This window comes from Gorilla gorilla, chromosome 16, assembly GCF_029281585.2.
Source record: "Gorilla gorilla gorilla isolate KB3781 chromosome 16, NHGRI_mGorGor1-v2.1_pri, whole genome shotgun sequence".
In the NCBI taxonomy this organism is placed as follows: Eukaryota; Metazoa; Chordata; class Mammalia; order Primates; family Hominidae; genus Gorilla; species Gorilla gorilla.
In genome coordinates this window covers 30251559-30266983 of record NC_073240.2, presented here as the reverse complement: position 1 = coordinate 30266983, position 15425 = coordinate 30251559, and the positions used below count along the sequence as shown (strand labels likewise).

The following is a 15425-nucleotide window of genomic DNA, read 5'->3' as shown; positions in this document are numbered from 1 at the left end:
TTTTTAAATATGACTTTTCTTTATCTGTTTTCCAAATCATTCCTAGGGGAGCAATTCCTGGTTCAAAAGATAGTCCTCTAGTCTGACTCTATTGTATGGGGAAATATAACGTGTATGGTGAGTATGGCCCACATAGAACATAAGAGCAGGACATAAGATCTACCTCTTAGGGAGTTAGGTATAGGGAAAAGGGTATGGGTCTTGGGGCTGTCTGGCAAACTGAATTTGAATTACGGCTCATGCTAACTTGTCAGCATGGTGATTGTGGGGGTAGGTTTTAAGCTCTCTGAATCTCAATTTATCTGTAAAATGAGAAAAATAATAGCTATATAATAGTTTTATGCACTAAATGAACTAGAAGAGTTCATAGTCCCATTGTGTTCCTCCATTACGTGTAGCAGATGCTGTTTTTAATGCAGAGATTCAACACGTTTTATTCAGTGGGTAAATAAGTTAATTGTTTTAGGGGGAGGTGCTGCAAATTAACCTTGAAATAAGGCAAATATTTTTCACTCGGAAAAAAAGTGAACTTCATCAACACTGGACTGAATGTCATTTAAAAGAGTCTATAGTGAGTATGGAGGAATGTGATAGGTTACTGGGTTTTATTTCATTCTGTTGAATTGGGATTTGCATTTGTTTCATCAGTGGAATATGTTTGGCCCTTACAGGCATTTCTTCTTGATCTGCATTTTATTTCAGTGTATAAATTCCTTCCTGCCTCCTGGTCCCCTTACCTCCCTGACTCAGCTTTCTCCTCCTCATGCCCTCTGATACTCGCATTCTCACCTGTATAATAAAAATTATTACCCAGCAGTCACCACCAGTTATATCTGAGGCAAAATTCCCCTCGCTTTTCTCAGAGGTGTTAGCAATTTACCATCGATAATCTTGTTTCAGATTTTAAAATATGAAACATCAGAGGCCACATCAAGGCCTTATATCTTTTCCTTCTCACCCTCCCCAGAGGTAACAAAAGTCTGTGGCTATCGGGCTGTTGTATGACTTTATAATTCTACTATACATGTATATATACATAACCAATATAGAGTTTTATTTTGTGGGCTTTCATGATTTATATAAGCGGTGTTACGTGTGTCCTTATGCAACCTGCTGTACTCACTCACCATTATGTATTTGAGATTCAGCCATGTGGATATATGTAGACCTGATTCACTCATTTTAATTGTTCTTTTATGGAGGAAAAATAACTATCCATTCCTTAATATCTGGACAGTTAAGGTCTTTCCAGTTCTTTGAGATTTGCAGGCATTGTACAGTACTTCTTTAGGCACATGTGTGAGTTTCTCCAGCCAGAAACAAATGGAGCAATCAAGGACTATTGCCAAGCTGCTCTTGAGCTTGTGTCAAGTTACACTCACATCAACATTTTATACAGTTTTGTTTTGTTTTTGTTTACCAATCCCTCCACCTTCACCCCCTGTGAACACTTGGCCTTTTCAGTATCTTTTCAGCCATTCTGGTACAGTGTGAAATGATAATTTATTACGGTATTAACTTATACCTGTTGCTTACTAGTGATGTTAAGTATCTGCCTATCTTTTGCTCTCCTTTTTGAGTGTCAGATTTCATGTCTTAGACCTATTTCTATTGATTTGTAAGACTTCTTTATATGTTCTACATGTTAATCCATGGTCTGCTCTATCTGTCTAGTGCAAATACCTTCTCCCACATTTTCACTTCTTTTGGTCATACAGATCATTTGACCTTAATGTGTTATGATCATTAGTGTTTATGAGAGCTACATTTGTGTATAGTGCTTTAAAAAATTCCCCTAATCCTAAAATTGTAAATATGTTTTCTGCCTTTTTTCCCTAAGTGTTCAAAGTTTTGATCTTCACATTTTATGCTTTTAATCTGCTTTTGTGTATGATGTGAGGTATGGAAATAGTTTTTGCATTTTTCCTATATGGATAGCCTAGCACCAGTTTTTCATCATTTATACTTTCCACACTGATTTATGACACTCAGTATTCTGTAGCAATGTCCCATGTATAGATAAATTTATGGCTAGGACTGAATTGGTTTATTCGCTATCCATTTGCAAATACCATACTGTAATTCTTTTTTTCTTTTTGAGACGGAGTCTTGCTCTTGTCGCCCAGGCTGGAGTGCATTGGCACAATCTTGGCTCAGTGCAATTTCTGCCTCCCGGATTCAAGCGATTCTCCTCCCTCAGCCTCCCGAGTAGCTGGGATTACAGGTGCCCACCACCACGTGCGGCTAATTTTTGTACTTTTAGTAGAGATGGTGTTTTGCCATGTTGGCCAGGGTGGTCTCGAACTCCTGACTTTAGGTAATCTGCCCGCCTTGGCCTCCTAAAGTGCTAGGATTACAGGCATGAGCCACCTCGCCCAGCCTATAATTCTTTAGCATCATATGCCTGTCTTCTTTTTCAATTCTTAAAGCCTTTTATTTTAGTCTTTTTTGCATTGGCTGAAAATGCAATATATTATTGAAAAGAAGCAGTTACAGCAGGCTCTAAGGATGTTTCTGATTCCTTATTCTTGATTTTAAAGGAAATAATTTTAAGTTTTGCCATAGTGTGTAATGTTTGCTGTTAGAGTTTTTTTCCTCTATAAATACCTTTTATTGGGCTATTTAGTTACCCCTTCAGTCCTAGCTTGCTTAGAGATGTTCAGAAAAAAAACTATGAATGACTTTGGATTTATATATGCTCTTTATTCACCTGCTAATATAATTAAAATGTCTTATTTACTCTGTAAATTTGTTTTTTGGGGCATATAATTTGGTGTAATAACATACAGTTTTCTGATATCTAAACATTCTTGCATTTTGGAGACAAACAGTTGTTGATAAAATTTTTAAATACATATAGCTCAAAATGTATAATTTTGCATCTTTTGACATAAGGGGGGGTTAGTCTTTAATTTTCCTATATTATCATTATTTTTGAGGTTATGCTAATTTACTTAGAGATAACCTCAAATTTACAGAAAAGTTGCAAGCCCAGTGCAAAATAATTTGTTCCCTGAACTATTTAGTTATGTTTCTTTAGTCTCCTTCCTATTGCCAGTAGTTCCTAAGTCTTTCCTTGACCATCATGACCTTCACTTGAAGAATACGGGCCTGTTTCCTGTAGAACATCCTTCAGCTGGGGTTTGTCTGCTGTTTCTTCATGATTGGATTTGAATTATGCATCTTTGGGAAGAATATCACAGAAGCAATGCTGTGTTATTTTTGGATCCTATCAGGTGGCACAAAATTTCAATTTGTCCTGTTATTTTGAAACCTTGATCACTTTGGTTAAGGTGGATTTCTGTCATGTGCCTCCACTGCAGAGTTTTCTCCTTTAAGGTAAACAAATAACTTGTGTGGAGACACTTTGAGACTTTGTATAGACCCATGGGTCTCTTATTATCATTAACTTATTATCTAATCTTTTATTATCATTACATATTTCAATACTCAAATTGTCCCTGATTTGGCCAGTGGGAGCCCCTTAAAGCTGGCTTTTGCATCTTTAACATGCCCCCAACATCATTTATTGAGCATTTCCTTGCTTGATGGCACAAAAAGAGAGGGAGTTCTGTCTTTTTTTTTTTTTTTTTTTTTTTTGAGACGGAGTCTCGCTCTGTTGCCCAGGCTGTAGTGGATTGGTGCAATCTCGGCTCACTGCAATCTCCGCCTCCTGGGTTCAAGCGATTCTCCTGCCTCAGCCTCCCGAGTAGCTGGGACTACAGGCACCCGCCACCATGCCCAGCTAATTTTTTGTGTTTTTAGTAGAGACGGGGATTTCACCGTGTTAGCCAGGATGGTCTCAATCTCCTGACCTCGTGATCCACTTCGGCCTCCCAAAGTGCTGGAATTATAGGCGTGAGCCACCGCGCCCACCCAGGAGTTCAGACTTTAACTCTCCCTGCCCCAGGCCTGGAATTAATCCTTTTCCTAAAGAGCGCTGGTTTCTTTTGGTGGAGAATGGAATTCAGAAACAAGGTTGCTAGGTTTGCTCATGCCTATGGGAAATATCATTGCTTCCAGCCCTCTAGGTGATGAAGTTATAGGATATTTATCTATCAGTCATCTACACAGCACTGAAGACTATGAGATTACACTGATACTGCCATTTGCAATACAGCACCGCCGTGTGTATTCTGGTTTGAGAAACTTAGCACCTATTATCTTTACCATATTTACTTATTTGATTAATTCCTGTTATAAATAACCAATCCACTATCCTCTCTGCCACACCATCCACATGGGTGCACTTAGCTTCCCACGTGGGCTCCAGTGTCCCACATAACTGGCTTTTCTGTGCAGTCACCCTCCACCCATTGCTAGAGCTCTAACCCCACTCAGGTGACCTTGGCCTCTCCCAGGACATGGAACTTGTTCTGTCCCACTTAACAGCTATTGCACTGAATTGTTCAGGAAATAGAAAACCTTTTGGTCTTATAAATGCATTGGGAAGCTTGCCTTTTGCCCTGTTATCGGAAGATTAGATGTTTTCGAAAGTTTGGAACAAATCTACATGTGAAAGGCTGTGGGCCTGGTGTTTTTTGTGGGTAGATTTTTACTGATATTTTTCTCAAGATTATGTTCAGGTTTTCTGTTCTTTTGAAATTGGTTTTGGTCACTTGTATTTTCTAGAAGATGTTTTCATATATTTTCTGATATAATTAGTAGAAAGCATTTCTTAGTATTGTCCTTTGATTTAAAAATAATTCTTTTACATCTTTTTTAGAGAAAAAACTCTCAAACTTCGTTTTTCCTCTGCTCTCACACCACAACAATCATCAACATAAAAGAAGACTTCTGTGATCAAATGTGTAGGGGGTTTCCCCTACGGAGGAAGCAGCAGATACCAGCTGGGTGTCCTCCAATTCAGTTCCAACACTATCTACCTGGAGTCCCCAAGACTGCCCACCCTCAGGACACTAGTCACAAGTCCAGGCCTCTGGAACTTTTGACCAATGGTCTTCAAGTTGGGGTTCTGATGATGTCCTCTTTGGGTTCAAATAATTTGCAAGAGCAGTCCACACAACTCAGGGAAACACTTATGTTTACTGGTTTATTATAAAGGGTATTGCAAAAGACACAGATGAAGAGATGCATAGGGCAAGGTATGGGGAAGGTGTGTGGAGCTTCCATGCCCTCCCTGGGCGTGCCACCCTACCGGAACCACCGCATGTTCAGCAGTCGGAAGCTCTCTGAACCCTGTCCTTTTGGGTTTTTATGGAAGCTTCATTACATAGGCATGATTGACAACTGTGCAGAAATGTGATTGGACAAAAACACACACGAGCTAAAGCCAGCAAGGCCTGTGTGCTCAGAGTTTTCTTGGCCTCTCTGTGTAGCATTCCTTCCTCTGGGGTTTGGGGCAGGACTCTTTTCTGAAATGAGGGTCTTTTGACCCACAGAGGCCTGACTGGGGTAGATGAAAGAAAGACAGGAGAAGGTCAGAGAGAGAGATTCTGTTGCCTGAGGCCTAAAGAACCCCAACAGTATAACGAAGATTATGGGAGTTAGGAAACAGGAACCATGGAAGGAAACCAATATGTATATATCATAACACCATGCATCTTTACTTATAGATTCTCTTTCTTTTTGTACTCCCAGAATTATTTTTTGCCTTTGCTCTTTTTTTTTTTTTTTTTTTTTTCTGGAGCCATTTGTGCTGGGAGTTTATTTATTTTATCAGTATTTTCAAGAAACTTTTGTTGTGTTGATCTTTTTTATTGTTTCCCTTTTTGATTTAATTACTTTATGTTTCCTTTCTTTTTACTTTACTTGGGTTTACTTAGTGGTTCTTTTTTTTTATTTCTGGAGTAGATACTTAGTCAATTGATTTTCATGTCTAATTCATTTAAGGCAATATATTTATCTTTACAATATTGCTCATATTTGAGAAATTCTCAGATGTATTTTTGTTATATTCAATGCTAAATATTTCCTAATGTCTGTTTTGATTTGTCTTTGATTCTAATTGCAAGTGAGTGATCTTTTTAAATTTTCAAATATTTGGATTTGAACTATGCTTTTTGTTGTTGGTCTTTGATTTTTTAAAAAATTGCTTTGAGTGAGATAAAATGTTGCGCATAAAATCAGTTTTTAAAATATTTTAACATGCTCTTTGGCCTAATATATGGTTAGTTTTTTGTATGTTCCAAGTGTCCTTTAAAAAAGAAGTGAATTCAGTATGTTTTCTTTTTGTCTTTTCCTTTTTAGAGATAGAAGTTTGCTTGTTGCCCAGGCTAGAGTGCAGTAGAAGCAGGCTCAAGTGAGCCTCCTGCTACAGCCTCCTAATTAACTCAGACTACAGTCAAGCACCACCATGCCTGGCTAATTTTTAAAAAACTTTTTAGAGATAGGATCTTGCTTGTTGCCCAGGCTAGAATGCAGTGGCACAATCATAGCTCACGGCAGCCTCCAACTCTTGGGCTCAAGCGATCCTCCTTCCTCAGCCTCCTGATCAGCTGGGATTACAGGCAAGCACCACCATGCCTAGCTAATTTTTAAAACTATTTTTTTAGAGATGGGATCTTGCCATGTATCTCAGGCTGGTCTTGAGCTCCCTACCACAAGCAGTCCTCCCCCGCTAGCCTCCCAAGCAGCTGTGTATGTGTTTTTGATATGTTCACAGTATGTTTATTACCTAAAGCTTGTTAATTGTGTTGTTCAAATATTATATAGTCTATTTTTATTGCCTAATCTATTTCTAAGCAATGGGAAAGATCTCTCATTATGATTTTGTTAAGTCTTGTTTTTTATTTTATGTATTTTCGGGCTGTATTTGTAAAGGTGAAACAGGTTTAGCATCATTATCTCCTCCTGGAGAATTGTTGCTTTTAGACTCTCTTTATTCCTAATAATGCTTTTTAGTATTATATTAACATATTTCCAGTTTCCTTCCTGCCTTATTTTAAAAGTATCCTCTTAAAATGTCTTTTCATCTGTTTCTAAATTTTTTATTTTAGAAAATTTCAAACATCTGAAAGTAGAAAGATGAGGTACAAGATTCGATATGTGGATAATCTTATTTCGTCTGTATCCCCACCCAGTTCAACTACTTTGTATTCCTCCCCTAGTCCAGATTACTTAGAAGCAAATGCCATATATGATTTTACCTGTAAATATTTTGGCACGTGTCTCTGAAAGATAAGAATTCTCAAATTGGGTCAAATGGTTTTTCTGTGTTGACATGATGATGTGCTTTTTTTTCTTCTTCAATGTATTGATGTTGTGTATTACATTGATCGACTTTCTTGCATTCCTGAAGTAAATCCCACTTGGTCACGGAGTAGAATCCAATTTCCTTTTGTTTCCTTCCAGTTTTCTTTCTGTTACTGATTTTTAACTTCACTTTATTTTGGTCAGAGTAGGTACTTTGTATGATTTAATCTTCTGAAATGTATTGAGGATTTTCTGTGTATATTCATAAGTGATGTTAGTCTATGGTTTACTTTTCTTGTAGTGTCTTTGTCTGACTTCGGTACCAGGGTAATCCTGCCTCATGAAATGAGTTAGGAAGTGCTCCCTCTCCTTCAATTTTTGAGAGAGTGCATAAGACTGGTGTTAATTCCTTAAATGTTTGAGAGTATTCACCAGAGACCCCAAATAGGCCCAGACGTTTCTTTGTTGGGAGGATTTTTGATTCCTGATTCAGTCTCTTTCCTTGTTATACAGATATTGAGAATTTCTATTTTGTCTTGAATCACTTTTGTTAATTCATGTGTTTCTGCCAGAGATACACAAAGCTGGACACCAGTTAAAACGGAAAGGGCAGATTTTAATGAGTAATAAACTATTACACTATGGAAAAGAGCCCAGTGTTAACTGAACTCAACTTCAATTTGTACAGAGGTTTCTGGGCTTTTGTTTTGTTTTGATTTTTTAATAATTGCATTTTTTCTTTATATATATATATGGGATTTTACCATGTTGCTCAGGCTGGTATCTAATTCCTGGGCTCAAGTGATCTGCCTCCCTTGGCCTCCTGAAGTGCTGGGATTGTAGGTGTGAGCCACTGTGCCAGGCCTCACTAGGTGTTTTAAAGGAAGAATGAAGAATCAGGAGGGAGGGTGAGCAGGGTGTAGGGGGTGGTTAGTAAAGTCAAGGAAGTGAAAAATTACCAAAAGTGGAAAGTAGGGATTGGCCTGTGTGAAACCCATCTGAGATTGTTAGCTAGTGCTTATCAAAGTTAGGCTCCTATCCTCCCACAGATGCTGGGACACAGGGTGTCTTCAAGTGTTGGCTGGAACTAACAGTAAACTCTTTTGGCAGCCTTGAATTTTCTCAGGCAGGCACTTTAGGGGGAGCTAGAGCCATCCTAGGGATGTGGCCTTGAGCTCTTAGAATCTATGTTAATATTTTGTTCAAGTGCTAGAGATTGGTCAAGAAGGAAATATTTGAGAATTGGACACTTTGAATATTGTAATGTGGTGACTCTGAAATCAGATTATCTTCCCTCCTCAATGATGCCTGATAGCTGCTTTTTGAGAGCTGTAGCCATCCATTTCTTCAGTGACTTTTCCAAACTAATTTTGAGCAGATTTTATTCCTTATTGTGTGTGATCACTAAAGTCTCTATTCCATTATATCCATGGTCAGCCAATGACCTGATGGAGATTTCCTTGAATGCCAACCTCTTTCTTTATCAGATTATCCCTCTGGATGCTACAAGTGTTCAGCCAGCTTCCAGAGTTATGAAATAGTTGATTCAAAGTTCTTGCCCACTCAGAAAAGTTGTTTCATTGGCAGGACCAATTTCTGGAACAATGGAATATTATTCGAATAGCCTTGAAAAGGAAGGAAATTCTGACACATGCTACAATATCGATGAACCTTGAAGATATTATGCTATAAGTGAAATCAGCCAGTCACCAAAGGAAGAGTACTGTATGATTTCCCGTATGTAACATATCTAGAGTAATCAAATTTCAAGAGACAGAAAGTAGAATGGTGGTGATTACTAGGGGCTAGGAGGAGGGAGGGTAAGGAATGATTGTTTAATGGGTATGGAGTTTCAGTTTGAGAAGACAAAACATTCTCTGGAAATGGATAGTGATGATCATTCCACAACAGTGTGAACATACTTAATGTCATTAAACTGCACACGTAAAAATGGGAATAAAGGTAAACTTCATGTTATGAATATTTTACCACAGTTTAAAAAACAAATTAGAAAATGCAAGTACATTTTTATTATGGATATTTTACCACAATTAAAAAAAAACAATAAATAGGCAAAAAGATATTATTGTCTCTTACCTCCTTGACTTTCGTAGCATCTGTGTTGTTCAGCACTTACTAAGTCTCAGGGTAGTCTCTTGTTGGCTTCTGTGTAGGTTTGCTTTCGTGATGTTTTCAGCAATTATTTTTTGACCTCAATTTCAAAGCTGTGCAGGCCAGTTTATTTACACATCATTTGAATGATATGGGACTGCTGTAACTTCTAATATGAAAAATTAAAGTTGGCCCTTTCTTTTTTCTTTCTTTTTTTTTTTTTTTTTTGAGACTGAGCCTTGCTCTGTCACCCAGGCTAGAGTGCAGTGGTGCAATCTCGGCTCACTGCAACCTCCACCTCCTGAGTTCAAGTGATTCTTCTGCCTCAGCCTCCTGAGTAGCTGGGATTACAGGCGCGTGCCAGCACGCCCGGCTAATTTTTTGTATTTTTAGTAGAGACGGGGGTTTCACTGTGTTAGCCAGGATGGTCTTGATCTCCTGACCTCATGATTCACCCGCCTCAGGCTCCCAAAGTGCTGGGATTACAGGTGTGAGCCACCGCACCCAGCAAAGTTGACCCTTTCTATGTGACCTGACTTTCCCAAGGGATGCTGTAAGACTCTGCAGTTATTAAAACCATTGCTGAGATACTGCTAACATTATGAACTTGAAATAGTTCCTAAATGAACAAAATATCCTCTTATGAATTCTGTCTCCCATGTACATTTTTAAGGAAAATTAACTACAGCTGAGGGGTATACATTATAGTTATGGTAGAGAATGGTAATACCAGTTATTTTCCTAAATTTAATTTAGCTTACATTTTTAAGGTATTAACAGAAAAAGTAAGATCTTATCCTTCTCATACATTGTTAGTGGGAATGAAAAATAGTACCAGTCGTATGATGAGGAATGTGGTAATGTCTAGCAAATTAAACAAACATTTATCCGTTGATCCAGCAATGCCACTTCTAAGAATATATCCCAAAGCCATGCTGGGAAACCTATAAAAAGATATATGAACAAGGCAGTTCGTTGCAACACTACTTATAATAAATAGCAAAGGACTAAAAATAACCCAGATGTTCATCAGTAGGGATCTGGCTTAATAAACTGTGATTTGGCCTGGCGCGGTGGCTCACGCCTGTAATCCCAGCACTTTGGGAGGCCGAGGCGGGTGGACCACCTGAGGTCAGGTGTTCCAGACCAGCCTGACCAACATGGAGAAACCCCGTCTCTACTAAAAATACAAAATTACCCCGGTGTGGTGGCGCATGCCTGTAATCCCAGCTACTCGAGAGGCTGAGGCAGGAGAATCGCTTGAACCTGGGAGGAGGAGGGTGCGGTGAGTCGAGATCGCTGCATTGCACTCCAGCCTGCGCAACAAGAGTGAAACTCCATCTCAAGATAAATAAATAAATAAATAAATAAATAATAAAAAAATAAATTGTGATTCATCTGTGCCATGAAGTATTAGGCAGTTGTAGAAGGGAATAGGGTTATTTGTGTGTTCTTATTTCAAGTGTTCTTCACTATATTAAGTGCAAAAAAAGTAAGTAAAGAAAATGTGTGTATTATGCTACTATTATATACTTTTACTAAAAAATGATGGGAGGATAAAATATAAAATTAAAAAATAAATGCTTGCCTATTAATAAATGGGAGGAAATAGAGTGGAGGAACAGAGTAAATGCCAGACTTATGTGAAACTTCATTTATGGACCTGACTTTGGAATCATTTTATGTAATTAGAAATGAAACTCAGTTTTAGAAACAATTCTTAAACAAGAAAAAATGAAATAAAAGGAATGAACCTGGGTTCCTGATCAGTAGCGTAACCACATATAAAGGAACCATGTGAGTTTAAAACACCATAATTTGACTATTTCTGGTAGAATGTAATGTAAGAATAAAAAGAAATATAAATCTTAAACTATTTTCAGTCATTTTTTTCAGCAGTTGTATTGGTGTTATTTTGAGACTGTTGTGTGGATATTGTGAAATTAAATCCAACAGATTAATTATGTTGAGAAATAGTTTTTGGCATGGTTGAAAGGAAATACAGATGTAAAATTAATATGGTTACATAAAAACCTTATAGTTTTGTTTGTGGTTTGTTTGTTATGTATGACTATATTTATTTTAAATTTTAGATTCAGGAGGTACATGTGCAGGTTTGTTACCTGGGTGTGTTGCATGATGCTGAAGTTTAGGCTTCTAATAATCCCATCACCCAGTTAGTGAGCACAGTACCCCAATAGGTGGTTTTTCAGCTCTTCCCCCCAACCTCCGGTTGGAGTCCTCAGTGCCTGTTGTCCCCATCTTTGTGTCTGTGTGTACCCAAAGTTTAGCTCCTACCCTATAAGTGAGAATATATAGTATTTGGTTTTGTTTGTGTTAATTCATATAATATGGACTCCAGCTACATCCATGTTGCTACAAAGAGCATGATTGTGTTCCTTTTTTTTTTTTTTTGAGACGGACTCTCGCTCTGTCGCCCAGGCTGGAGTGCAGTAGCGTGATCTTGGCTCACTGCAAGCTCTGCCTCCCGGGTTCACGCCATTCTCCTGCCTCAGCATCCCGAGTAGCTGGGTGGTACTACAGGCGCCCACCACCATGCCTGGCTAACTTTTTGTATTTTTAGTAGAGATAGGGTTTCACTGTGTTAGCCAGGATGGTCTCAATCTCCTGACCTTTTGATCCGCCCGCCTCGACCCCGCAAAGTGCTGGGATTACAGGCATGAGCCACCGTGCCCGGCCATGATTGTGTTCTTTTTTATGGTTGTGTAGTATTCCATGGTGTATATGTACCATGGAATTTTCCTTATCCAGTCCACTATTGATGGTCACCTGGGTTGGTTCTATGACTTTGCTATTGTGAATAATGCTGTGGTGAACATATGGGTGAAGGTGGGTTTTTTTATTTTTTGGCAAAACAATGTATTTTCCTTTGGGTATATACCTAGTAATGGGATTGCTGGGTCGAATGGTCGTTCTACTTTTAGTTATTTGAGAAATCTCCACATTGCTTTCCACAGTGGCTGAACTAATTTACATTTCCACCAACAGTGTATAAGTGTTCCCTTTTCTCCACATCCTTGCTAACATGTTATTTTTTACTTTTTAGTAATAGCCTGGTGTGAGATGGTATCTCATTGTGAAAACTTAGTAGTGTTGAATTTAAATCAGAAACATAATTGTGAACTCATGATATGTCTGAAAACTGAAAACAATGAAGCTCCAAGTAGCAAAGAGCACCTGTAGCACAAAAATTATGGTATCTGAATACCATTCTCATTGAATGGAACCTGGACTTACTGGAGAAATGGCTGATTATAGGTCTCTTGGGTAGAAAACTGTAAGATGATCCTGTACTATCTTCTCATACAGAAAGCAAGATAGCTGTCAAGGTCTACTGGAGTTGTGTTGAAAGGACCCAGGTGTCAACTTGAGTGGACTCTGTCTCATGATGCAGATGATTAAAACTATCAAATGTGTTTAAGTTCTTGGCTCATAATGACTCAAACTCACTCCCCTCTCCTCCAAACAGACAAAATACTATTTCATGATATTGTTAATTTTGGAGGATGCTAGGGAACCAGGTTTTTTTTGTTTGTTTGTTTGTTTGTTTGTTTTGACGGAGTCTCGCTTTGTTACCCAGGCTGGAGATCTCGGCTCACTGCAACCTCCACCTCCTGGGTTCAAGCAATTCTCCTGCCTCAGCCTCCTGAGTAGCTGGGATTACAGGCACGCAGCACCATGCCCGGCTAATTTTTATATTTTTAGTAGCGATGGGCTTTCACCATGTTGGTCAGGCTGGTCTCGAACTCCTGATCTCATGATCCACCCACCTTGGCCTCCCAAAGTGCTGGGATTACAGGCATGAGCCACTGCGCCTGGCCGGGAATCAGCTTTTTAAAAAAATAGACATGTGTCAAAGACTATGTCTAACTCATTATTTAATGAGGAAATCAGTAAGATGTTACAAGCAGTTCAAAGGCTAATTCAAACACTGCACACATATAAGCAATCAGGAATGCTGAAATAAATTTACAAATAAATGTAAAAGTGGTCAATATCAGTGGGGCAATAATCAGTTACTTTCTACCGGACAAAATTCCTTTACATTTGTATCGTCAAGAATCATTTGCACTACTATCAGTTTTATACAACTATCAGTTGATAAACTATCAGTTTTATACAACTATCAGTTGATAAACTATCAGTTTTATCAGTTTTATGCAGAGTTTTGAAATAACATAAAGACATTGAAAGGCAGAAATAACCCTGAAGTGTGCATTAGACAGAATATCCAGTGAATTTTTTTTTTTTTTTTTTGCTCTTTAACAAGTTTTAATGCCAGTCTCCCCGCCTCTTGATCAGATTAATCTTAAAGGTTATTCTCCATCACAAAAAGGGTCTTTCTTCATTAGATTTGGCCTAATTATTTACATAGGTGCAGAAAGAGTGCTAATTAAGCATACAGACTTCCTTGAGTTTATTTTGCAAAATTTAAAATTATTTTAAAGCCTGGAAAATGAACAGAAAGAGTCAAGTATATATCCTGCTTTTCCTATATGAACTATACTTCAGGGTAACAAAACAGTTGATGAGGAAAAGTCTCTGTCTCTGTATGTATTCTTATTCATAAAGAAAAAATGACAGAGTGAGACTAGCACTATTTTGGAAACCCTAATAAATTAATGAGTCTAAGTCATCATTAAAAATGGCCACTAACATCACAAAAAGAGAGACAATATTGGCCGGGCGTGGTGGCTTATGCCTGTAATCCCAGCACTTTAGGAGGCCAAGGAGGGCAGATCATGAGGTCAAGAGATCGAGACTGTCCTGGCCAACATGGTGAAACCCCGTCTCTACTAAAAATACAAAAATTAGCTGGGTGTGGTTGTGTGCACCTGTAGTCCCAGCTACTCAGGAGGCTGAGGCAAGATAATCGCTTGAACCCGGGAGGCAGAGGTTGCAATGAGCCGAGATTGTGCCACTGCACTCCAGCGACAGAGTGAGACTCCATCGCAAAAAAAAAGAAGAGACAATATTTGCCTTTTATTGATCTGAATTTGGCCAAACCTCTGTATTTAATCACCAAATTACAAGAAATACAGAGGCTAGAGAAATGTTAAATGATAGAGGACTACAATCAGAAAGTTTAGACTGTAAGAAACTCTTTAGGACAAATGAACTGGTTTCTTCAGTAAATTTCACGGAGGAAAAAGTGGACGGGAAACCCATAGACTGTCTAAGATTCCTAACAGCCAGTTGTACCACATGGACCTGCTTTGTATCCTGTGTGGCCTGATTCAAAGTGTGAAAAAATTTAGACAATTAGGGAAATGTGAACTCAGTATCTGATGATATTAATGAATTTTTATTTATTATAGATATTATGACTATTTTGGCTAGGTTTTCAGAAAGCTTCTCAATTCCTTTAGAAAGATTTAAGGGTAAAATTATATGACACCTGGTATTGGTTGCAAAATAATTCAGATGGTAGCGGCTGCAAATGAAACACAGTTGGCTGTAAGTGGATTAATTATTGATGTTGGGTGATGGGCACATGTGACTTCATTATGCTGTTTTCTTTGGTTTTGCATGTGTAGAAATTTTCTGTAATAAAAATTAAAACAAACCTAAAGGCCTTCTAATAAATATACTTCTTTCACTTGATTTCCTTTAATAATGTGTAACTTGTTACTGTTAAGAGTATATAATGCACAGTCTTTCAAGTTTAACTCCTTAAATATTTTATCATCATAGGTTTTAAACAAAATCATGGTAGCTTGCTATGGCTTCCTACAGATCTTACTTTTTCTATTTCAGATCATATGAATTTGGAAGTTTGAGAAATAACCTACCACTTTCCTTTAAAACACATACATGTTATTCATGTAATTATGTGATCAACTGTTGTATAATAAATGAAAGCTTTTGTAAAGCCATGTCATTTTTCCTTTGAGCCTCTCCAAGTGAATAATCAATTTTTTGTTTGGTTTGTTTCCAGATAACCTTTTTCATGCTGCTTTCTGCAGTGTGTGTAATGCTGAATTTGGCTGGTTCAATTCTCTCTTGTCAGAATGCTCAGCTAGTCAACTCCCTAGAAGGCTGCCAGTTGGTAAGTAATGAAATGCAAACCCTTTCATAAAGGTCATAGGATTTGATTTTGCACAAGAGCAATTTTAAAAATAATTTTACTGTATTCT

The 15425-nt window shown here is 38.0% G+C and overlaps 1 protein-coding gene across 8 annotated transcripts in view; it reads left to right on the top strand.

The window, feature by feature from the left end:
- ENTREP2 (endosomal transmembrane epsin interactor 2) overlaps positions 1-15425 on the top strand; it is a 461731-nt gene that overhangs the window by 312952 nt on the left and 133354 nt on the right. For all 8 annotated transcript variants that reach the window (XM_055363976.2, XM_055363975.2, XM_055363973.2 and 5 more), the window contains exon 3: positions 15227-15337. In XM_055363976.2, coding sequence (XP_055219951.1) covers positions 15239-15337 — 99 coding nt within the window. In that variant the 5' untranslated portion in view covers positions 15227-15238. The remainder of the gene's footprint in view (positions 1-15226; positions 15338-15425) is intronic.